The following is a 25,376-nucleotide window of genomic DNA, read 5'->3' as shown; positions in this document are numbered from 1 at the left end:
CATGGACATGGATCAGTGAGCTTTGATGAGTGAGCTTTGATCAGTGGTTGTTGATCAATGGTCATGAGAATTTGCATATTAATGATCAAGGATCAGACCTCGCAGCACATTGTTCCTTCAGTGGGCTGGTTTCAGTCATTATGCAAATGTGCTGTTTATAAGATTGAAACCTGCAGTCAGCTGAGACTGAAGACGTCACTTGGATGATGATGAAACGTTTCTCCCACTGAAAACGTTACGTCCAGAATCAACTTTTGGGGATTTCCTTACCTGGATGATTGAGCATGCATCAATGATAATGGATTGGATTTATATAGCGCTTTTCAAGGCACCCAAAGCACTTTACAATACCACTATTCATTCACTCTCACATTCACACACTGGTGGAGGCAGCTACAGTTGTAGCCACAGCTGCCCTGGGGCAGACTGACAGAGGCGAGGCTGCCATATCATGCCAACGGGCCCTCTGGCCAACACCAGTAGGCGATAGGGTAAATGTGTCACTCCTATTTAGCTTTTAGATGAGGTTAAAGGCAATCATTGTTTGTTGTTTCCTTGGTTTCTGTGTTTGGGTTCTTGTATCGTTCATCATGTGTTAGGTCTGTTAAGCTTGTGTTGTCATGTCTATTTTCAGTGTTTCCTGTTTTATTTTGTGTTCTTTGTTCATTGTATTTAGTTTTACTTCCCCTGTCCTGTCATTAGGCTCATGTCAGTCAGCTGGTCCCCCATGTGTTCACACTTCCCCTAATCACCTCCTGTGTATTTAAGTCCTCTGTTTTCAGTGTGTCATTGTCAGATCGTCGGCGTTGTTTCCAGGCCAAGAGTGCATGTCACGTTGTTTCATGTTAGGGCCATGTTCCTGTTGTAGGTTTTTATTTAATTTAGCTCACCCAGTTTAGTTTTTTTATTAGTCTTGCTTTTTGCCTTTTGCTTGCAGTTATTTTGCCAGCCTCGATAAACGGCTCGTGTTTGGTTATTCAAGTCACGTTTCACGTTTCGTTTCGTCTGCATTTGGGTCCACCTTTCACTCTACACGCTGATTGTGACAACAACAGTCTACTCAAGGTGTTTTATATTGTAAGTTAAAGACCCTACAATAATCCAATAATCTTATGGTTTTCCATTATAAACCAACCTGATAAGTGCCAAGTGTACAGTGTAGCAGTCACAAGGCATTTGATTGCTTTAATACACATCTTAGAAGCTTGATGCCTTCGATGCTTGTTGCCTCCTGGGAACACGAGGCGGGTCTGAGCCCGCGCTGGAGTGATGGCACAGTGGCAGGATGGCTGCTGTGTTGCCTGGGATTACTGCTTATCCCCTACCCAACGCTGTTGCTGGTCACGTGCTCTACAATGTTGTACTGTGGACATGTATGTGCTTTCTGTGCAGAGGAGGTTTTTTGTTTCCTGTTCTCATGCTGTCCTCCTGTAGCCCAGCATGAGCAGAGGTCTTTTTTTTTTTCCCTCTTGTACTTTCCCATTGTAGTGTACATTTCAGTGGTTTTGTGTGGGTGTGTGTGTGTGTGTGGGTGTGTGGTGGGTTCATTCCACTGCATGTGGCGAATAAAATTTGAACTTGATTCTAATAGGAACCCCTGCTGTATTCATAAACTTCCCTTTTCTGTCAGTATTTTAGATGTCACCAGGGATCAACAGTTACATTTGGGCCTAGAGCGCTACTGAAGATCTGGAGTGTGAACCACTAATGGAGAATTATAGATAGACAATGTTTGTATCCCAGTTGATGCCAAAAATTAGGTCCATAGGTATTTGGAAAGCCACAGTTTTTGTCATTTTTCCTCACTAGACCACCACGGTGGATTCAAGCAGTCTAACAAAGGCATTGCACTACATTTTTTTAGAAGTTACAGCCATTTATATACATAGTGCACCATTTTCAGGCTCAAAAATGAGCAATTGACTGACAAACAGTTTTATGGCCAGGTAAGACCTGCTTGTCAGTCAATTCCAAGACAAACCAGATAAAAGGTCATCAAAGAAAACATTCGCAAGCTGGTTCCACTGGCAGCCATTCATGCCAGTGGCATAACAATGTCTGCATGTCATGTATAACAGGTAATGTGGTATGCTGCCTCTTTCTTCATCATTTTTCTTCCCATGATTTCTGTAGATTAATCTTAGTTCATCTGCCCCATTGTGCAGGTTCTTTTATGTTTTCTGGCAAAGTCTGATCTTATCTGGCCTTCTAGCTCTAGAGTGTCAACAGTGAGTAGCACCTTGTTGTAAAACCTCCTGTATTTAAATTCATGAAAGTACCTGTTGATTGTGAAAGTCTCACAGGAGGCAGCATGTGAAACTTGACACAGTCTTGTCGAATTTTGGGGGAAGGGTTAGGCTTGTATTTGGTTAACTGCCTGAACCTTTTCCAGATCAGTCGTTAGCTGAAAAGTGTTGTAGATGTACCCCGTTACGTACAACTTTGTATGCGACAAGATTGATTTTGAATTCAGCACTTGATAACCATGTCTGTCTGAACAAAACATTACTAACTCTTCAACAGAGTCACCATTGCCCCACCAGAGAAAACAGGCCCACTGTATGCAAATGGTGAATGCATAGTGTCACTCAGCTCCTGCCCCCTCCTTTGTTGGGAGATTGCAGTTGTTAACAGATTGTTAAATGGCATCCTCTCCCCAAGTGTTATTAAGAGGTGGAGTGACTTTACTTTTGACTGGCTACCATTACAAAATATATCAGATTTTGTGAGGCGAGGACTGTACGTTGCTTTGTGAACAAACCACGGATCACTACTACCTGAAAAACTGTTTAATAAAAAACAAAAGAAACCCTTCAGGTCTGAAAAAATGGAAAAAACTGAACATACAGCATACAAAAAAGGGGTGAGCCAACTCTGAAGCTGAAAGGCTTCAACATGAGGGCCAAAATGTTGAAGTTCTTCTTTTAGTTTGTGGTGAGCTCCTAAGGGACAAGAATAAAATCAGAATCAGAAAGGGTTTTATTGCCAAATGTTGAGCGGGTTTACAACATTAGGAAATTGCTGCGGTGCTTCAGTGCAAACATACTGTTATAAATTACGCTTAAATAGACATGAAAATAAGAATAAGAATTAAAAGTGCTAAGTAGATAGATATATACATGAGTGCAGGTGGTGATCAGTGCCAAACATGGAATGATGCAGTGAACACAGCGTAGGGTCATGTGTTAGTGGTGGGAACAGTCATACGGTTATTGTTCATGAGTCCAACAGCAGAGGGGAAGAAACTGTTCTTATGGCGAGAGGTTCTGGTGCGAATGGACCGGAGCCTCCTGCCTGAGGGGAGCAGGTCAAACAGACTGTGTCCAGGGTGAGAAGGGTCAGCTGAGATCCGAGCTGCACGCCCCAGTGTCCTGGAGGTGTACAGGTCCTGCAGAGATGGGAGTCTGCAGCCAACCACCTTCTCAGCAGAGCGCACAACACGCTGCAGTCTCTGTTTGTCCCTGATAGTGGCTCCAGACGTTCAACCTCCCTCCTGTAGGCAGACTCATCCCCGTCTGAGATGAGTCCAATAACGGTGGTGTCATCTGCAAACTTGATTAGCTTGACAGACTGGTGGGTGGAGGTGCAGCAGTTAGTGTACAGGGAGAAGAGCAGGGGAGAAAGAACACAGCCCTGAGGGGAGCCGGTGCTGATGGTCCGAGAGTCAGAGACATTCTTTTCCAGCCTCACATGCTGCTGCTTCCTGTCCGTCAGGAAGTCAGTGATCCACCGGCAGATGGGATCAGGCACATTCATCTGGGAAAGCTTGCCTCGGAGATGGTCTGGAAGGATGGTGTTGAAGGCAGAGCTGAAGTCCACAAACAGGATCCTGGCGTAGGTTCCTGGGGAGTCCAGATGCTGCAGGATGAAGTGTAGGGCCATGTTGATGGCGTCATCTACAGACCTGTTGGCTCTGTATGCAAACTGCAGGGGGTCCAGGAGGGGGGCCGTGAGGGTCCTGAGATAGGAGAGAACCAGGCGCTCAAATGACTTCATGACCACAGATGTCAGAGCCACGGGTCTGTAGTCATTTAGTCCAGTGATCCTAGGTTTCTTGGGGACAGGGATTATGGTAGAGGACTTGAAGCAGGCAGGCACATGACATGCCTGCAGTGAGGAGTTGAAAATGCCAGAAAACACTGGGGCCAGCTCGTTTGCACAGTGTCTGAGGGTGGCAGGAGACACACCGTCTGGGCCGGGAGCTTTTCGAGCATTCAGACTCTTAAACTGCTTCCTCACATCTGCTTCATGAATATGAAGAGTTGTGGTGGGAGGAGGTGGTGTGAAATCCGCTTTTGTGTGGGGTGAGGAGGGGGGTGTTGTAGGTGAAGTGTATGAAGGTGGTGATGGCTCTATGGAGGGGGGAGAGGTGGGGGAATGAGTGTCCAAAGCTGGTGACACCAACATGATTACGTGACATCCTCTTTCTTTGTTTGCGTAACCTGTAGGGTTCAACAAGGTTCCGTCCTGGGTCCATTATTATTTTCCTTTTATACATTTTTGCTAGCCAGTATCATTCAAACTTTTTCTGGCAATTCTTGTAATTTGTATGCTGACGACATTCAGCTGTACACATCTTTTAAGCCTGATCAACTGGATAGGTTGTCCACTCCAGTTGATGGTTTATCCTGGATTTCTCCAATAACCTGATTATTTTGAACTCTGGCAAGATTGAGGCCATGTTTGGGATCTTTAGTGTCTTTCTTTGAACTATAAAACATTGCTTATGCATTTAGATCATTGCACCTCAATTACTCTACCACTGTTTTTCAGCTTAGACAAATCCTCTGTCACTCCTCCAGGCAATGCAAAATGCTGCAGAACTCTACAGAACGAGCTCACATTGCCCCTATTTTATTCTCTTTACATCGGCTCTCAAGTGTTTTTAGAATTCATTTTTAAAAGTCTGACACTTATAAACAGAGTCCTAAAGGGACAAGCTCCAGATCACCTATCTCAACTTGTTATTAAACACACTTCTTAAGCTCAAAATCTATTAGTTGTCTCTCATAGAAGACTGAAGACTCAGGGTAACAGCCTTTCAGTCTATTGTACCAAGATTAAGCTTTTCTGTTTAATCAGGCATTAGGGTTAGGGTTGCTAACATTTTTTGTTATTTACATTTTAATTTATTTTTATTCAGTTTTACCGTGGTTCTCTTTGCATATTGTGTTTTAATTGTTGTGCAGCGTGACTTTAATGTCTGTGAAAATCACCATATAAAAAGATGGTACTAACTTCAAAAATAGCAGTCAGGTAAAATTACCTGCGACCTTCTTTTGCTAGTTACACAGATCAAGGAAAGGTGAGCAGGAGGATCCATAGGGATAAGGAAATGGAAGGCATGATGTACAGAGTCTGACTGCATTTGCACACTGCTCCTGAAAACATGACGATGGATGTCATTAACATGGATCTGCTTTAGTGAAACTGCACTGATCCAAACATGGACTACGAAAGGCCAAATTCAGATACTTTTTTTTTTAAAATATGTTTTTGTAATGGTTAATCCTCCAGTATGCACAAGCTCTTGAATTAAAATGATACTATCAATGCTTAAATAGAATTTTTGTAATTATCCATTTGACTTATTTTAATTTACTGAGAGTTTTATTTACTATTTTGCAAATAAACCTGGAAAAAATTGTGAGGCACATTTGATTAACACGCCAAATTACAGCTATTTACTTTCAGTTCTGAACATAAAAATTACTTTTAGTGACCAAAATGTTAATTAAACACACTGGACCTTAATTAAATCCAGTATACCAGCTCAAATTTGACTATAAAAGCATGAATTCACTTATTTTTGAAAATATTTATGATTTCTAAAGTGTTTATTTTCTTGTTTTTATGACAGGTGGTCTAATACATTTAGTAAGCACTGTATATATTCTTTACACAAGGCAACAAGTTCATACACTACCAGCCAAGAGTTTGCATACACCTCATTTAATGGTTTTTCTTTATTTTGACTTTTTTCTACATTATAGTTACAAACTGAAGACATCAAATATATGAAGCAAGATACATGGAATTTTGTAGCAAAGACAAATTGATAAATAACTCTAAATATGTCTTATATTTAGACTCCTGAAGGTAGCCACCGTTGCTTTGTTCACAGTGCTGCAAACCCTTGGCTTCTCTCAGTGAGCTTCATGATGTAGACATGGTTTTCACTTCACAGGTGTGCTTGTCAGGGTTCGTTTGTGGACTTTCTTGCCTTCTTAATGGGGATGGGATCAGTTGTGTTGTGCAGAAGTCAGGCTGGTACACAGCTGACAGCCCTATTTGACAACTGTTAGAATTCATATTATGGCAAGAACCAATCAGCTAAGTAAAGAGAAACAGCAGTCCATCATTGCTTTAGGAAGTGAAGGTCAGTCAGTCTGGAAAATTGCTAAACTTGTGTCTCTCTAAGTGCAGTTGCCAAAAACCATCAAGCACTACGACAAAACTGGCTCACGTGAGGTCTGCCCCAAGAAAGGAAGACCAAGAGTCGCCTCTGCTGCTGAGGATAAACTCATTTGAGTCAGCAGCCTCAGAAATTGCAAGTTAACAGCACCTCGAGCCCAGATAAATGCCACAGAGTTCCAGTGGCAGACGCATCTCTACATCAACTGTTCAGAGGAGACTGCACCAATCAGGTCTTTATGGTCAAACAGATGCTAAAAAAAAAAACATTTAGGAAAAGCAACAAGTAGAAGAGATTTTTTTTGGACAAAGAAACACAGGGAATTTGAGTTCAAATTTGAGATCTTTGGCTCCACCCACCGTGTCTTTGTGCCACCCAGAAAAGGTGACTGGATGGTCTTTACATTTATGGTTCCCACTGTGAAGCATGGAGGAGGAGGTGTGATGGTGTGGGGGGTGCTTTGCTGGTGACACTGTTGGGGATTGATTCAAAATTGAAGGCTCACCAATCCAACATGGCTACCACATGCCATCCCATCCAGTCTGCATTTAGTTGACCATCATTTATTTTTCAACAGGACAATGACCCCCCAAACACACCTCCACGCTCTGCAAGGGCTATTTGACCAAGAAGGAGAGTCCTCCACGGTCACCTGACCTAATCCCATGGACCACAGAGTGAAGGCAAAAGGGCCGAAAATTGCTCAGCATCTCTGGGAAAACCATTTCAGGTGACGGCCTCATGAAGGTCATCGGGAGAATGCCAAGCAATAATCAAAGCAAAGGGTGGCTTTTTTTTGAAGAATCAAAAATATAAAACAGGTTTTCAGTTATTTCACTTTTTGTTTACTACATAATTTCATGTGTTCATTCAGTTTTGATGCCTTCAGTGAGAATCTACAATGTAAATAGTCATGAAAATAAAGAGAAAACATTAAATGAAAATCTGTGTCCAAACTTTAATGTGGTTTGGACACGCAGGTTTAATATAATCTGGTATAACCTTTTATAAAGGTTTATCAGATGGATCCTCTGCTAATTAGGGTAATAAAGAAAGCATTCAGTCATGTGTTTACGCTTGTTTAGCTCTTATTACTGATACCATCAATATACACCCAGGTAGCCAGGAGTGTTCCTAAGCAAATTTGACTATCTGAATGTTGCCCGGACCTTTGTACATTAAGATATTTGCAGAGATTAGTTTGATGTTGAGCATGGTGGCCCAATGTGACAAACAGGACAATACAGGGTGTCAAAAAACTGAAAAAGAATTATCACGTATGCTTTAATAGATTTAAACTACCGTTGATCTACAGTGAACTTTAAGTGATGGGTTTCAGTTGGTGGGAAAAAATATACAAGTCAAACCGTTGTCAATTATACTTTTTTTTTTAATAAAAGAGGAATTACACAATTGTTATTATAAAAGCATGGATCACAATGATAATGAACACTGAGAATGTAATAAAACTCAAAAACACTTGAACTGGAATATGACTAATTCCCACACAGATGAGGATTAAATTAAAAGGCAAAAGGAAAACAGCCATAAAGACATGTCAAACAACTTTAGGATAATGAATATATAACAGACTGCACAGCAGCTTTAGCTGCAATGTAAGGAAAGTAAGTGTTGGTGCTCCAGAAGGGGCCATTCCCTACTGAGTATGAACACCAGTTACCATGTTTTATATTTATAGGTCTATAAACCATAAAATCTGAGTGACCCAAAACATATATATGTATATATACATATACACACACGTGTAATAAAAACTGGGGCAACCAAAACCTACAAATGTGATCATAGGTCTAGCACCTTGTACACTGTGAACACATAATAAACAACACACATATGCTGTTGTAAAGTAAAACAGATCTGAGAAGTCTCAGGACAGAAGATTGCTTACGTTTGATTATTTTGAAAAATATACAACAGGTTTGAATTGTCTATGAGTCACCATTGTCATGGCAGGAAAATACTTCTATTACAGGAATTGACCAGTTTAGGTTGCTTCTACCTTCTCTAGATTACTCTCATAGGTGAAGCTTTAAACCTTGAGAGAAAAAAAGTCACACAAGAAAACTCAAGTCAATCACACAAAGAAAAGGAAAAAAAAGATCACATTACTAATTACAGAGCCAAATTGAATAAAAACCAAAAAATTATCTTGATTCTTCAGGACGTTCGTTTTGCGCTTTAAAGTAAAATGACACCGTAAAGTATTAGGGTACTTTTTTTAGTGCATCATCATCATCCTTACGTCTGGATTAGTAGATATACTCTAAATTTTAGCCTTAAGCTCTGTAACATTTCACTTCACACAGATGTACAACTGGCAGACTTTTGTATCTCTGCAAGACTCAGTGATTAATATCATATCTGAACTGATAACACAGCTGAGTGTATGCCCAGGTTCCATTATTTACACTTTGCAGTAGTTTTTTGTTTTTTAAATTGGTTCACCAAAGTTATCAATGATTAATTAAAAAATACAACATGGTTCTGTAACATGTTCCAAAGAGTAGATTTTGCAAAGAGTAGCTAAACGCAGAATTACAAAACCAGCTGCTGACATGAAAAGTAACATTTTTCCAGCTAAAATTTGGAGGAGCTTTTAAAACTGGACAAACCTTTTAGACGGCTATTAGTGTTGAAATGTTCATTTTTTTAGACACAGCACACAGTCATCTACACAATCGGCCATGTTAACAAACATGAAGTGATTGGGGCGCCTTCAAAGATGCAAATTATTTTAAAAATACAAATAAATAATGACTCAACTGGAAACTTATTGCCCCAAATTTGACCTAATTAGAACTGTCAATTAGACATTTTCATTCTTTTCAGTCACAAGGAATGACATCTTACAAAATGTCATTATAAATATTTAATCATACTTAACACCAGCATATACAAAACATCTGGGTCCCACCAAAGAGGTTTTGGCTGGAAAATCACAAGGACTGTTTAACCAGTATTTTTTAACTGTTATTAAAGTGGGGTTTAATTCGCACAGGCATGAAATACATTTATGTGTCAAATAGCAGGAAATGCAAACTTTTCTGTTTAAAAAAAGGAAAACACTGCCTTAAATATGAACTTCTCTCCCCAAAGGCCAATTTTAAGGCAGGAAAAAGTCTGAATACCCATCACTGCACCTATTTCAGGTGGCAGCATGGAAGCCCATAAAATTTCACTGATGCAACGTAAAAAAAAAATAAATAAAAACTTTATCCTTTTTTAAATAAACAGCATGCATTAATGACATATCCACTGGTCTCTCAACCTTCAGAAACAGTACTTAATATCTGTGTTTTTGACTGCAATCTATAACGGCATTCAGTCCATTTTCATTGACTCAAAGCAGTCAAACAGCATTGCACTTGAATAGTTCATATTATACATATAAGACAATGTTCAGTGATACTCAGACGTCCATATTTTTTACTCTTATTCTCCCATAAAGAAAATAATTGGCTTGAGATTTTGTCAGTTTTTGACCTTAAACATCTCTTTACTGTAATACTAACTGCTTCCTCATAGATGTATACTTCTTTCCATTGATGAATTGTCCAATACATTCATGGAAACACTCGGACGGTGCAACCCATCACCTCATATTTTTGACCCATCACTTTGCTCAGTCTCATTTTCAAGATTTGGCACTTTGGAACCACTTCAGAAGCTCCTGTGTTTGCAAAAGGATCAGCTCTCATTCTCTGTGCAGAGCCGCGAGGCTTCGGATGATTGAGCACTACCACCGGCTGGTTTGGACCCGGTCGTTTCACTGGTTGGTCCACTTTCAGCGGCATTGGGTAAATGACTGTACAGTCAGTTACACTGTCCACAGGTACCTGAGTCTTATATTTGGATATTCTAAGTTTCAGTCCCTTCTTGGTTTGTTTCCACACGCCCACTTGCACCCTCTTCAGGGTGACAGTCAGAAACTTTGAGTCCTGCTCACTTTTGACCATTTGCTCAAGAGGTTCTTCAGTTTCAGATGCCTTTGCGTGTTCTGCAACATTAGATTCTTCGTGTGTTGAAGATTTTGAAGCAGGACTGTGACTGGATTTATTATCATCTGGTGGTAGAGGGATCTTTTTTTCCTCTTTGATATCAACATGGTTGTGGGTCAGTGCAGGAGAGTGATGAACCCCCTTATTGTGGTCTTTTGCTTCTACAGGCTCCGTCAATAACGACTCACGGATGAAGGATTTGTTTTTTGTTTCCACCTGAGGGCTGGGCCCTAATGTCAGGGTCTTGTCCATGTGCTCAGTGTTTGTTATCTTAACTTGATCTTGAGTCGTACCGACAGAACTGCTACTTTTATCCATCACTATGCCTCGCAAAGCCATTACCAATGGCTGAATGGGACCTTGGGCGTCCTCTGGCTGCTGACTCAATGAAAACACAGAGGATATGATGGGGAAGCTCTCAGGTTCTGAAACGTCCCTCTCTTTTGCCAGCTCATTTAGTCTGACTTCCGGCATCCAAGTTGAGCTCTTTGACTTGGCATGATTTGAAAAAACAGGAGTTTTGACTGAAACAAGCTTGTTTATAGTCTTGGGTAATGAAAAAGACTGAGTTGGAACATTATCCTTACTGACGAGACATATTGGTGGTCTCACTTGGACAGTTGGAACAATGGAACTTCTTATGGAGGGAGAAGTTGATTTAATCCTGTCCTGGTTCGAGGGTGCCACTTCTTTGATTGGTTTTGAAGCAGTGCTACTCTTGAAGCAGATGTTCCCGGGTTCCACCTTCATAGCCACCGGCATATCCTGCATGTTTTTCGTGTCACCCGCTCTCCTGGATGGAACACTCTTGGGGTACTCTGGAAGTAAGGTCTTTCTCTCATCCATCACTCTCTGAGAAACCATGCTGCTTGGATGCAGGCTGGTGGTGTTCAACCTGCTGGTGACCCTGTTGGAGATAACTGGAAGAGGAGCTACGTGGCTCACCGGTGCTGTTTGCGTAACTCTGATCCCACTGTTTACCCCTTCTCTTACAGGACTGATGATATTTTTGGGAAACTTATTAGGAATGACTACGTTAGACTCCAAGTTGATTATTTCCGGTGATACCCTTTTCAGTCCACTCTTTTCTTTGCTCACTGGAGTCACTGGGAGATTGTTGGAAATACTGACCGGGACAACAGCGGGGCGCTCTACATTCACCATCTTTGTGTCACATGATTTCCTGTTAATAGTGCTCGTGCTCATACTCCCAGGCCGCACCGTGTTGGTGTGATTGATTAATGTAGATGACAATGGCTTCCCCAGCGCTGTGTTTTGAGAAACTGTCATCCTCGTGTCCTTTATCACTGACTCGTTTTCTTGTTGGGAAACGAGCCTGAGCTTTAGTTCTTTTGTCCCATTTACAGTTTTCACCTCAACGAGTTCAACCAAGCAGCCAGCAGGAATTGTTACTTCTTCTGGCAGAGAAACTGTGAGAGCTCTATTGTGCTGAATGAGTCCATTCAAAGGGGAAAGACGTTCTGGGTTGCCATTAGTGACATTCGATACCTTCGTTTCCAGTGTTTTTGCTCTCTGTTCGTCTTTTCCCAGTCTGACAGCAGGTACACTCGGGCTAGGTACCGTCACCCGAACAACCGGCCGAAGCGACGACGGATCGGCAGCGTGCAGGCTTGTTAAGGCACTGGGGACGAGGTCCTGCGGATTTTTCGTCACACCAGGCTTAGCAGGTACCTGAATAATGCTTTTATTATGCAAACGTTCAATGTGCTTAAAAAGGCACAGCCTCCTCATGTAGCCCTGTCCACAGTGAGGACATTTGAATGGATACTTCGAAGTGTGTCGTTTCAGGTGCGCGTTTAACTCCGCCTCACTATAGGAAATATCGTTGCAATAAAAACAGTAAAACCGTGTCCCCATATGCTCAACCATATGCTTCTCCAACGCTGAGGCATCTGTAGACGCAAATCCACATTTCTCACAATACCTCACGTTTGAAGTGGTTAACACGCGATCCAGTGACAAATTTGGATGTCCACCATTCACAGAGGATGGCATGCTTTGATAGCTGACAGGCTTCATAATGAGAAGTGAGGTGTTCTGGCCATCTGGCAGTAATTCTCACAATTTCAGAGGCTGACGTGACACCCTGAAGTAAACATCCATCTTCACCTGATGTCCAGGGTTCATGTCCGGGGAAAGCAGACACTGATGCACCTGTCAACGATGTCTCTCCCTGTGAAAGGAACATAAGAAAAACAAAAACATTAACAAACAAATGATTGACCTAAGCTCACTGTGTACTATGCTTACACTAGGACGAGGCCTGTGAAGCCCCTCCTCTCACGCACAGCTCATGCAGCATTTTCAGCTCCCGCAAATATTTATTTGGCTGTGCGCGCGTGTAGGCAAATCAAAACAATACAGCAAAATAAAATGCAATTAATCAAACTCATTGCACTGGTCTGTATTTGCATTTTTCTCCGTGCGCGCTGAGCTTTCTTCCTTTGAACGTGACGAAAAGGCCCTACCTAACTACAACGGGGGGTTGCGGAGACGACGGCCAACATTACAACTGTTTATATTTGCAACAGAGTCAAATGCCTCATACGCACCTGATTGCCGTGTTACGAAACAGCGATTTGGTCGGTGATATCTTTTTCAATAAAATGAATTTTAAAAAATCCACTCTTTGAACGTGATACTAACGCTTGTCAACGCCACCAACCGAGCCGCTTTGGGTTAGCTTGTCGTTAGCCATCTGTAGCTACCAAAAACAATGGCGGAAGAAAGCTGTTCTGGTTTTCAAAATAAGAGCACGCTAAGTTAAAAATATAGCTGATTCAACATGTTTAGAAATCTTGGTGATGACAAATTCTGTGTCCTTCGTTTTCAGTCAGATCATCAGCAAATAATATTTAACACAACAAAGAAACTATTAATATTTTATTTATTGAACGTTTTTTAATGTAAACAATGTCTGTGAAGGTTCTCAGTAATGTAAACAATATAACACAGTGGCTGCCACAGTATAAGACCTGTATTAACAGGCAGATAACACTGATTATTTAAGTGCAATAAAGAAGAACAAAAACACCAGAGAGCTGAAAATAATATATGGCAGGAAAAACATCAGAACATCTTTTAGGTTCAATAAAAGACAAAATACAACAAATTTCAACCAATAAAAATAAATTAAGTTAAGAAAATATTGATCAATTTTGTGACAAATATGGTAAATTAGAAATAGAAAACCTGGCACCTATGTTAATGCATGGGATTGTTTAAAGATTCAAACCCTTTTGGATTGATTTTAAAAAAATATGTTTTTGTGAACTCACAGTAAGACTGACATCATCTTACATGACAATGTCGAGGGATTTAATAACATGTAGCATCTAGTGGTGAAGATAGTTCATCCTGCTAGGCATGAATTTTTGTGCACTGTCTGATGTGGCTCACAATCTTACCACTGACTGAATGTACGAGGGCATTTTGGGTTATTGTGCAAATATATTAATTTGCTGGAAGCCTGCAAATAAAAATATGTGTTAAAACACAGCAAAGTTTGGTTTTCTGTCCAATTGCATGTTATTAATGTGCATGGAAATTATGTGCTAAACAGGTGAATAAACTGATTAAATGGCCAGTGATAAACAGGGACAGTCCTCGCTTGGTTTCCTTCCAAAAATGTCAGAAGTAAGGCTGATAAGCGCAAATACAAATTATATTACAGTAAATGCAAAGTCATGGATGATTATTGGCTGTTAGAGCAACTCTCAAGGTTGTCAGCTGCCATAAAACTAAAATAAAGAGGAAGTAACGAGAGCATGTAATTGATCTGTCCAGCAGCATGTCAAAAGCAATTGCCAGGCAGAAACTGTGTTTGTGCTGCTTGTGCATGTATCCATTTTCAGCAGCTCAATATGAAGTGGACAAACTGACATAGTTTTAAATATATGGGTTTTTTTAATCGTTGGATGGAAATCCTTTGCCTGCATTTGGTGATTGCAGAATCTCTTTCCCTTGGGAAATGCTCGGGTTGCTTTTTCAGCACGCTTTGGGTCACGATGTCCAACCGGTTTTGCAGCATCTGCAATATACACAAGTGAACTGGTTACACTGGGTCACTAGTACAGGCCAATACCATAATATTGTCTCCACCATATCATTTTGGTACAGTTTAATCTTGATTTCATCTGTCCAAAGAATCTTTTCAGAGCTGTGCAGGCTCTTCTGGCATTCGTGAAGTTGCCTTTTGATTGCAGACTTTGACAATCATACACATACCCTCTTGCTGGTATTCTTGGTTCTTTAGATGCTTTGAAGTTGTTTTTCTTAACCGTAGAAAAAAATATTGCAAATAATGAATATAATTAGAATAATGTATTTGTCTTGTGTGGTGTTGTGGGGTGTCTGAGTGGATTATTTGGCCACTACTAACATTTGTGCTATTTTTCTGAGAGATTTATTTGGGTTTTTGAGCCTGTAGATGGCCTTCTTGTTAAGCTATAAAAGAGTCAGTTGAAATGTATTAATTTGTCATGCACTGCCATGGTCTGCACTTCATTGGCATCTTGTGTAATTTAAAATCCATTAAAAATAAAGAAAAGAAAATGATATCACAGTCCAAAACATTATGGCCTCGACTGCTGTCTAATTCTTCGTTTCCTTTAGGCGTTACCTCACAAAGTAATATAATGCATGCTGCTACTCGAGTGTACTCTTGTTTTGAAAGGCCCTGTGAGAAGTGTAACTTCATCATTTGTTTTTCTTGACAGGCTGAGCGCAACGGACCTGTGATTCTGAAAGAAATACCACGCAAATCTGCCACATCTTCCCCTGTTATTTACGCCAAATCTCCCACAAAAACAACGCAAGGCTTTGGAGGATCTACGCTACTCTTCAAATTTGGCGTCTTCCACCATCACAGTTTTACGGTTTTTACCTGTCGGTTGGTTTTTCCATTATCTCGCACAAGGACTGATTATTTTAGACACGACCAGGCAGCAGTTTGCTAAATCGGGGCAATGTAGAGGGGAGGGGGCTCACCCAGTGACCCAGGAAATGCTTTGACGCTTTTGTGTGTGCTGTAATAAAGTCAAACAACACGCGTTTATCAGCTTGCAGTGGCTGTCAGAGAGAGGCAAAAGGCACCCCGTGGATAGCTCTGATTAAAATGCCATAAAAGCAGTTAGAAACATGCTGTTCACAAGAGTCTGCAGACTGTTTCCTAGTATGTCAGTATCACTGGCATTACCGAGGTGAGTACTCCAGTAAGTTTGTGGCAAACAACGGCTTTACTGATGTGTGTTTAGCGTTTCTGAATATTGTCACGATGCTCACTTTATATCCTTAAATCTGGAGTCGCCAGTGCCTGATCTCCTCAAATATCCTTAAATATTTCCATCAAACCCTCGATGCATGAAAATGCTCTGATTTATTCATGTTTTTGAAGCCACCATACTGTCGCTCATGGGAGGATCATCATGACTATTGTCAGAACAGTTTCTGGGATTTGCACACCATTGTTGCAATTCACAATGACACAGCAGTGGCTTTCACTGACCCTCCCACTCCCCGGTCTGCCCGACACATAGGCCCTGCCTTCCTGCGCCCTTCCTGGTTATGGCACTATTAAAACAGCTGGCCCGGACTCGAGCTCCGTGCTGGTTTCTTCTCAGGAAACAGTTTTTCTTGTCACTTTGCAGACGCGGAGTTATCAGTAGCGGGATGGCCTCAGACCCGTCGGAGATAACCCGGTTCGACTTTCTGGTGGTCGGCGGCGGGTCTGGAGGTCTAGCCGGGGCTCGGCGGGCGGCGGAGCTCGGAGCAGCTACCGCCGTGATCGAGAGTCACAAACTCGGAGGTACCTGCGTGAGTAAAAATAATAATAAAAAATCAATCAGACATGCCTCCCTGCTGCTGTCACCTCTTCAGCATGTACACTCACACACACAGACACGTTAGTTACCAGATTCACTGCGAAACCTCCCGACCCCTTTTTTGTGTGTCTGACAAACATTGTGGGTTTGAGGTACAAAGCAGCCGATGAGGTTATAAACTGTAACTCATTCCTGTTGCCTTGAGCTGAATCTGTTGTAACGGAGGCATTTTGAAATGATCTGCACAAGGCCTCAATATGAGGAAGAAAGAAGTGGTTTTAAATGCGTTAGGCCTGTCTGTGCTGACTATTAGTTAAATCAGGCCTCTATAGTTTTTTTTTTTTTTTTCAGTTAAAACATCAGGGGAAGAAATGGCTACCAAAACCTTTCAGTCCAATGGTTTTGGCATAAACCACACAAAGCCACAGTGAAAAACAGTGTGGTTACATTTGCATATATTTTCCTTATTGATAAGTGAATGCTGGTGTTGTATTACTTTACAGCCATATGAATGCGCCTGACCTAATCTTTTACATCTTTTCCTTTTGTAAAATGTTGGTTTTATGAAACACACTGACACAGCATTGCATTTTTTGATACTGCAGTTCTTTTGCTTTGCACTACATAAATATTCTTCCTGTCACTGCAGCTTTAGTCTAAAATGTATCTCTTCCATAATCTATCTGTATCACTGCTACTTGACCAGCTTTCACTCAATTCATTTGTTCTGCTTTCTTTCCTTTTTTCAGGTCAATGTTGGTTGTGTCCCTAAGAAGGTACCTTTTTCTTTACACTTATTATAATAATATTATTATAATAAAAGGTTTTGCATGTACACTTCTCAAAGTTCAAGTTCTCAAAGCCAGCTCTTTTTGTTCTTCTTCTCAGGTGATGTGGAATGCAGCAGTTCATGCCGAATATCTGCACGATCATGGTGATTATGGCTTTGAAACTGGAGACGTTCGTTTCAGTTGGGAGTAAGTTACAGTTTCTGCTAGTGTCTACTTGATTTTTATCTTTTTTTTTTCTTTTTTCCTTTTTTGCAACTGCAATGAACTCTTTTAAAAGCTGTCTTGGTTTTTCCTGGTACAAAGAAGCATTCATTTCTCCCACAACCTCTCAGTCAGTTACTTTGTGTTGCTTAACTTTAGCCCACTTCTCTATCTCTGTGCACAATGAAGTTGGGCAAAAATGACTGTTGAAGATAAGCCTTCCTGAAGGGAGTGGTTGACTACATTTACAACATGAGGAAACCTTTTCAAAATATAACATTAGTGTGAGAGGAATGTGCTGGGATTGGGGTGTGCCTGCATGGATTACAGTAGAGTACTAAGTGCTCCACAAACATCTTCAGTGTGCAAAGAATCCCAGGGGTTAAAGTGGGATTTAGCAGGTGGGAGTTGTAGTGATGCAGTGTGGGGAAAGAGTTACTTAGAAATAAGTCACAATTTGTATTGTGAGCTCCAATTTTCTTTTTGTACAGGCTGTGATCAGCTGACTTGTTGCTACTCTGAGATTCACTGCTGTTTATTTATTTAGCCAACTAAATACAACTGGATATAACCAGGTGTTAAATTTGTTTTTCTTCATCAAACTTGTATTTTTCTACCATCACAGAGACTATAGGAGAGGTCTAACAGTTTATGCTTTTTATGATTCATTTTCTAGAAATGGCAACACAAGGGTGATACAAGACAAGTATTCCTTGTGATGATGGTTTATTAACACAACATATTTTAGCTGGTTGAATAATTTATATTATGTTTTTGCAGAACCCTAAAAGCCAAGAGGGATGCGTACGTCAGTCACCTAAATCGCATTTATCGCAACAATCTTGACAAAGTAAGTGTCAGATGAATTCTGCTCTTTTGGTTTCTGTTCTTTTCAAATGTAATTTCTGTGCAAAAGAAAAAAAAAACTCATATGTGCTCTATTTCAGGCTAAAATCCAAACCATTCAAGGTTATGCCAGGTTTATAAATGATGCTGAGCCGACTGTGGAAGTCAATGGAAGAAAATATACAGCACCTCACATCCTCATCGCCACTGGAGGGCAACCTTCTGTTCTGAGTGATGCAGAAGTTCCAGGTAAAACATGCTATACGTTGTTTTACCAGTGAGCATCAGTCAGATGTGTAGAAGATGACAGCTGTTGTGTTTGTTGACAATTTCAGGGGCAAGCCTGGGCATTACCAGTGATGGCTTCTTTGAACTTGAAACACTGCCAAAGTAAGCTTGTCATACATACTGATGTTAATGGGAGACCGTCAGAACCATGTAGGTCTGTGATTATAGTATTTGTTTTTTCCTACAGACGCAGTTTGGTTGTGGGTGCTGGTTATATTGCAGTGGAGATGGCGGGCATTCTTTCCACCTTAGGGTCCAAAACATCCCTCATTATTCGACAGACGGGAGTAAGAAAAATGACAACACAGAATCACAATATGACTGTTCTTAGAAGCGTGGAGCCATGTGGTCATATGTGTACTCTCGTATTCTGTCTGTAGGTTTTGAGGAACTTTGACGCCTTTATAAGTGCAAACTGCACCAAAGAACTGCAAAACTCTGGTATAGATTTGTGGAAGAACTCTCAGGTGAAGTCTGTGAGTAAAACGGACAAGGGGCTGGAGGTGACGGTGGTTACCAAAGACCCAGAGAAGAAGAATGACGAGGAGAAGATCAGTACCATCCAGGGAGTGGACTGCCTTCTCTGGGCCATCGGCAGGCAGCCCAATACAGGTGGACTGAACATCGGCGAGATGGTAACAGTTTACCTGTGATTTTTATCTGTAGATTGGATAGTGTAATGTGCAAATACTTATTATTATTATTGTTGTTATTTTATTTATTGGGAGATATTATGTGCTACTTACATGTAGCACTGAGCAGTAAGACACTACCGCTGCATAATTGTCCTTATAGATCATAACAGGACGGCAGATGTCTTTCGATAACTGTGTCTTAGGCACACATACCAACATGAAACTGCTTTCCACAAATAATAATAAAATATTTTATAATTTAAGGCTTGTATGCAAAAAACTGGTATCCCAAAAAAAGCTGACTTAAGCCTTAATAACAGATAATCTGGGAACACAACTGGACAGCTTCCACATGCTACTACTTTGTTGAAGGTGATGCATGAAATTCTGGCATAAATACTTGATAAATGAAGGCGGGGCAGCAAAGTCTCAGTTACGCCAACGTCTTTGATCCGTCTACCGAGCTTAGATTTGAGGGATGTGTAATAACATCGTTTGAATCATTTGTTATATGAAGGAAGAATGAATGACTTGTCAAAGCAGCAGTTTAACCAGCTCTTTTCAAAAACCTAAAAACATGTTGAATGTTCTCACGCTTTAAGACTTTGAGGCCCGTCTCTCTTTTGTCTGTTCTGCTTTACATTTAATCCTCCAGTTTAGCTGAGTCATCGTTATTTCTTGCCCCACACGGGATTTCTCTTCTCAGTCGCATGTCTCTTATTCACTGTCAGTATCATACATGAGGAAGCACACAGAAAGAGGCAAAACATGCACTACCTTTCCTTAAAACCATTATTCATCCGAACTGTGTTTCTCTACAATACTCTCTCTTAGAGAAGGATGGGAGTTTTGGGAGGTTTCTTTTGAGACGTTAAAGTTAAGGGAAAGCTGAAGACAGTTCCAAGAATAATAACCATTTTAAAGGGAACTAGGAGAAAACATGGGCCTAATCTGTTTTAATCTCCACGGTTCACATTTTTACTCGTTTCTAAGACGTGAAACAGTTTTTCTTTTCTTTCTTTGTCAGGGTGTGGATACAGATGAAAGAGGCCACATCATCGTGGATGAGTTTCAGAACACCAGTCGATCGGGGATCTACGCTGTCGGGGATGTTTGTGGCAGAGCTCTTCTCACACCTGGTAGAACCCAACTTTTCTTTATCCACTTTTTGTGTCTGTGTGTGTTCTTTCCAACCTGTTTCCCGATGTTGTAACTATTTTTCCATGTACTTAGTATTGCTGAGTGAAGCCTGGTGATATTAAAGGTTTCTGGGTCTATGTTTAATAGCTCTGAATGGATTTTATTGCTATATAGAGGATATTTGAATATCAAAGCTGTGAAGGCTGCAGATGAGTGCACTGACAGGACATTATCAGATCTTATGTGTAAGTCGCTTTGTGAGAATGGATAACGTCTCTCTGTGTCTATTAGAGGAAAGACCTACCTCAAGTTTAAAACCACACACACTTCATACACTGGTGACTCCAAATAACAGCACTGAAATGCCAGGTTTGCATTTTTGTGACCTCACCCATGGTTTTGGGTGATTACAGGGGATACATAATTTTGTGAAGTGGCTTTTTCAAGTGACTTGTGCATATTAAAAATATGTTTTTAAATAGGAAAACTTTAAATAACAAGTCTCCAGAAATTTGTCCTATACAAACGTGATCTTGGAGTCTGAGTCTGTTGTGTTTACAACCGTCGGGTTTCTTGCGCGTGGGAGGGTCAGGCGCTCAGACAGGAAGGCTTTTCAGGTGTGACTCAGGCTCACCGATTGCTCGTGTGGGTAAACAAAGAAAACAGTATTCAGACAAGGATTTGGTCCCAAATGTCCCCAGCTCTGAAATCCTTTTTGAGAGTCTATTATTTATCTATATTTAGTGGATCAATTGGTCTTTTTCAGTAACTTCTGAAGAGGGCAGGGTGAAATGATGAATGCTGATTAAAACCAAAAAAATCAATTCTTCATCTCTGTAGTTAACAAAAAAACTCTTATTTGAGGTCAAAGCTTTAATACAAAAGAGTAAAAGAAAACTTTGAGTGACCAAGGTTTCTTGACAAAACATGTTGGTATCCTGGTGAAGTTCTTCTCCTGGTGCCTTTTTTCTACTTCTGTATTTTGAAGTGTTTGAGTTTGGTTTTTTTTTAAACCTATTTTTAATATAAAATTCCCTTTTGTGGGCATTTTGAGTGTTAGCAGCATTCTGATGAGGTTTTCATGTGTTGGGACAGTTGCCATTGCTGCAGGCAGAAAGCTGGCGCACAGACTGTTTGAAGGAAAGAAGGACTCCAAGTTGGACTACACCTGTATTCCCACTGTGGTGTTCAGCCACCCACCAATCGGCACGGTGGGCCTCACAGAGGGTGAGTAGAACAATAAAAAACACATCTCGGTGGGTTTAACTCAGTTTCTGTGGCCGGCTTTCATTTAATCGTTTATCTTATGCGCTATTCCCATTTTTACTCAGCAAGATGTAAAACTGTCCTTACTTTTGATAATGTTCGTGTCACAGAGGAGGCCATTAAAACCAGAGGGAAGGAGAATGTGAAGATTTACAAGACTTCTTTCACACCAATGTATCACGCTATCACCAGCAGGAAGAGTCAGTGCATCATGAAGCTGGTGTGTGTGGGCAAAGAGGAGAAGGTAAGTGTCATCTCTTCTCCAGACAACAGGCTCTAAATAAATGTGACTCTAGCACATTATTACTGTCACCTAAATTTATGAAATAGTGAATATTTTAATGAATATCTTCTTGACGATTTATTTCTATTATTTAAACAACAAAAGGAGGTTCTTCTCTAAATCATCTTAACGTTGAAGTGCATTATTTTTATTCGTAAACAACCACATTTGGGCTAAGACATCACCAGTAAATGTTAGCGTATGGGGCCTTTTTCCCCCAACCAGTAATACAGGAGCTCTTCATATTAGGGCTGCCACAAACGATTATTTTGATAGTCGACTAGTCACCGATTATTTTTGCGATTAGTCGACTAATCACATCATCATCCATTGGACGTAAAACGTACAGCTTATTGCACCAGCAGCATCTGGTCTTATATAACTATCATTAGCTTACAGCTTTAAGTGTTTAAGGTGCTAACTAAAAATAAAGACAAGATGATAGTTTATTAAAGTTTAATGAAATTTGCAGATTGTTTCGGTGAAGTTTAATAAACTCCTTGCTATCTAAAATCTAACAGGACACCGGAGTATATTCTGGAGCATCTCACACTTCTGATAATCAGCTGTCTGCTTGAAGTTTATTCAGCTGTGTAAAAACTATAACTTTAATCTCAGCCAAACCGATTTACTCAGGAACAAATAAAATACTGAAAAAAGCCAAACAGTAACATTTTAAGCTAAGTGACGGCAGTGGGTTTGAAAACGATTTGCCGGGAGTCCGGTGTTCTCACAGGCTCTAGTGACCTAGCCCCCGGCTAGCTATCGAGCTAGTGGGTAACAGACGTCTCCGAAAACGTCAGAGCGCTTTTGAAAATATGCGGTGTCCTGATAAACTGAGCAGATATTTGAGGTTTACACAGCTACATTCTCGCCTGAAAATATGTTAAACGTTTATTTTGTGACCCAGAAAGAATAATAAGAGTAATATAAAAACTAACTAGCTGCCGCCATTGTTGACAACAGAGCTGGGCTGCGCTATGAATTCTGGGACACAGCTTCTTCTTCTTCGGGGTTTAACGGCAGCTGGCATCCTTGTACATGCAGTGCTGCCATCTTCTGTTTCAGTCCGTTATTACACTCTTAAATCCTGCTACTTATTCCTGCGTCTTTTGGGATCTTACAAAGCTTCAAACGACGCGTCGACTATTAAATTAGTCATCGACAATTTTAATAGTCGACGTAATCGTGACTAGTCGACTAATCGTGGCAGCCCTACGTCATATGTTGTAAGCAATTGTTTTCTACACTTTCACAGCTATATGTACCAGGATTGAAGAATAGATTTGAGACTTTCCAAAAAAATAACTTGGAAGTACTTAAACTAATACAGGAGGCAGTCCTGAAGCCATCTTTAAGTGTCATTAAAGCCTCTACTAAAATCTTTTAACAGTTTCTTTTCACTCTGCTGCAGTTCTTTAAAAAAAAAAAAAAGACGACTATTTTTTACAATCTTCGCAGGTGGTAGGGCTGCACATGCAGGGCCTTGGCTGTGATGAAATGCTACAAGGATTTGCCGTGGCCATCAAGATGGGTGCTACCAAAGCAGACTTTGACAAGACAGTCGCCATTCACCCCACCTCATCCGAGGAGTTTGTCACGATGCGTTAATGCAAAAACAAACTCACCGAGGCATCCCCCACCCGCTACGCCTCTTGCTTCCCTGTACGACCAGCAACACAGACAAGCATACCAGGACAGAGTCACGCCTTCGAACTGCTCTCGCATCAGCTTGACGACTTGCTTTGTTAACCAGCCTACATGCTTCCATTTTTCTCTCATTTAAGTGACCTTATTTGTACGCAGTGTTTCACTTTTTTTTCTCATTTTTAACTAAATGGACCAAGACCAAGTTATGGTCTTCCTAGACTGTACTGTGGTTCCTGAGTATGGGTTGAAAACTCTGGATTCCATTTTAATGATTGTGAAATGGAAGTGATGCATCTGCAGGTATTTTTGTCAAGAGATTGCTGGGAAGTCAAAAGACCTCTCTCCTAGTGTATGTGTTTGATTTGTCAGTCATTCGTCACATGAATATAATAAGCACTGCTTGTTCTTTAAGGCACCTATTCCCTACCAATGCAGGGTCATGACATGTATCTACTGTACTGTTAAGAAAAAAAAAACAATAAACCTGCAGATTTTTTTTCTTAAATGTTGTGATTTTTATTTCTTATTCAGTGACTAAATTCTGTGGTTGATTGGGCAATAAATGAAGCGCTTCTCCTATTTGGGTAGAGGGAATAAATCCCCACTCAAACTAAAGAGAGATACTTCCTGTTTCAGGTTAAAAAGTGACTTTCAGAATTTAATTATTGTAAAAAGTATGATGAAACTGGATATTATTTGTCAACAAAATACCCTTGCTGTTTAGTTTATTCTACACTTAGTGGCCACTTTAGATCACACTAGATATACCTGTTGAGCTACTTGTTAACACGCATATCTGTTCATCCAATTACACAGCAGCAAGTGACTTTGAGCATGACGTGGTTGGTGCCACAAGTTCTGATCTGACAACTGAGATTTTCTCAAGCAACCTCCAGGATTTCAAGAGAAATGCTCCAAGAAACAATATATTTAGTGAGTCCCATTCACTGTGGAAAATATACCTTGTTGATGCCAGAGATCAGAGCAGAAAGGCCAGGCTGCTTTGAGCTGGAAGGCAACACTAGTTAGTCACTCATTATAGCCATTGTATGCGGAAGAATATCCCTGGATACACAACATATCAAATCTTGAAGCAGACGAGATACTGAGGTGACAATTCGCACAGCTTCACCAAAATTGAACAACAGAAGATTTAGAAACGCATCGCCTGCCCTGACAAGGACTGATTTCTGCTGAGACATTAGGATATAGTACCATGTAAAAAAATATATAAAAATTTATCTCTCAGATGATGTGAAAGAGGCTTTTTCTTCGTCTCTTTTTAAACTTTGTGGCACTTTTTCATAACCAGCCTTCCTTCACACAGCAAGCTTGCAGTGGGTATTGACATAATAAAATACAGCAAAGGAAAGTCTAATTTTGAAATCTGTTTCATCTGCAATCACTGTGGCTGAATATCCCCAATGGCCCAAGAAATATGTACTGGAGGACACTCTCTGTCCCCCAGATGCCCTCCTTTGTCAATTTAAGTGTTAAATATTATAATAGTGGCTTCAACTTTAACTTGGAACTTTTTTATTTGACACAGACAACTTTTCCCACCATGTTTGCTGTTGCAGAATTGATCCATAAAGTGTTCTCTTTCCCATGCAGGAACAACCGGAGGAAAATAACAAAGTGGAAACAAAGTTATTGTTTACATGAGATGAATTGCAGAATGGGAGATAGAAACAAAATACTGTTACTGTTAATCTGACTGTCTTCAGGTTTTACACGCTTACACACGTTACTGTCCCTCCATTTAGAAAGGCAGAGGCGTCACGGTGTGATTATTTTACGTGTTGTTTTTTTCTTGTGCAATAATATTATTCAACATTGCTATAAATACATTTTTCAAAAAATGCCTCTTTGTGCAAAATGGGTTTAAAAACATAAACAACTATGAAATACTGTCTGTCATTTAGACAGGGGGAACAAATCGTGGCAGGATCAGCCTGATGTCAGGAGTAGTTAGTCATTACAACAAGTGTTTGTAAAG

General features: G+C 40.5%; 2 protein-coding genes across 6 annotated transcripts; one reads left to right on the top strand and one right to left on the bottom strand.

Moving 5' to 3' along the window:
* The first annotated feature begins 935 nt into the window (after positions 1–935).
* On the top strand, positions 936–23,882 carry gsr (glutathione reductase). Of its 5 annotated transcripts, none has more exons than XM_076875859.1 (14): positions 936–1,077; positions 15,174–15,346; positions 16,104–16,269; positions 17,027–17,053; positions 17,166–17,254; positions 18,050–18,119; positions 18,217–18,364; positions 18,451–18,505; positions 18,591–18,690; positions 18,784–19,038; positions 20,066–20,177; positions 21,274–21,405; positions 21,555–21,688; positions 23,189–23,882. In XM_076875859.1, exons 3-14 carry the CDS (start codon positions 16,126–16,128, stop codon positions 23,336–23,338), a joined length of 1,416 nt encoding a protein of 471 aa, XP_076731974.1. In that variant the 5' UTR covers positions 936–1,077; positions 15,174–15,346; positions 16,104–16,125; the 3' UTR covers positions 23,339–23,882. The 5 variants fall into 5 exon arrangements, with proteins under 5 accessions (XP_076731974.1, XP_012773147.1, XP_012773146.1 ...); XM_012917693.3 differs by lacking the exon at positions 936–1,077 and adding an exon at positions 11,986–12,122; XM_012917692.5 differs by lacking the exon at positions 936–1,077 and adding an exon at positions 11,986–12,122 and having other exon boundaries at positions 15,174–15,656.
* znf518b (zinc finger protein 518B) lies at positions 7,732–13,158 on the bottom strand. Its single transcript, XM_004545816.5, has 2 exons — positions 13,008–13,158; positions 7,732–12,628 (listed from the first exon to the last, which is right to left on the bottom strand). The coding sequence occupies exon 2, from the start codon at positions 12,472–12,474 to the stop codon at positions 10,000–10,002; it is 2,475 nt and encodes an 824-aa protein (XP_004545873.3). The 5' UTR covers positions 12,475–12,628; positions 13,008–13,158; the 3' UTR covers positions 7,732–9,999.
* Positions 23,883–25,376: the final 1,494 nt, after the last annotated feature.

This window comes from Maylandia zebra, linkage group LG2 (assembly GCF_041146795.1).
Source record: "Maylandia zebra isolate NMK-2024a linkage group LG2, Mzebra_GT3a, whole genome shotgun sequence".
Classification (NCBI taxonomy): domain Eukaryota; kingdom Metazoa; phylum Chordata; class Actinopteri; order Cichliformes; family Cichlidae; genus Maylandia; species Maylandia zebra.
Note: the sequence above shows the minus strand (reverse complement) of the source record. Positions and strands in the feature narration are given on the sequence as shown.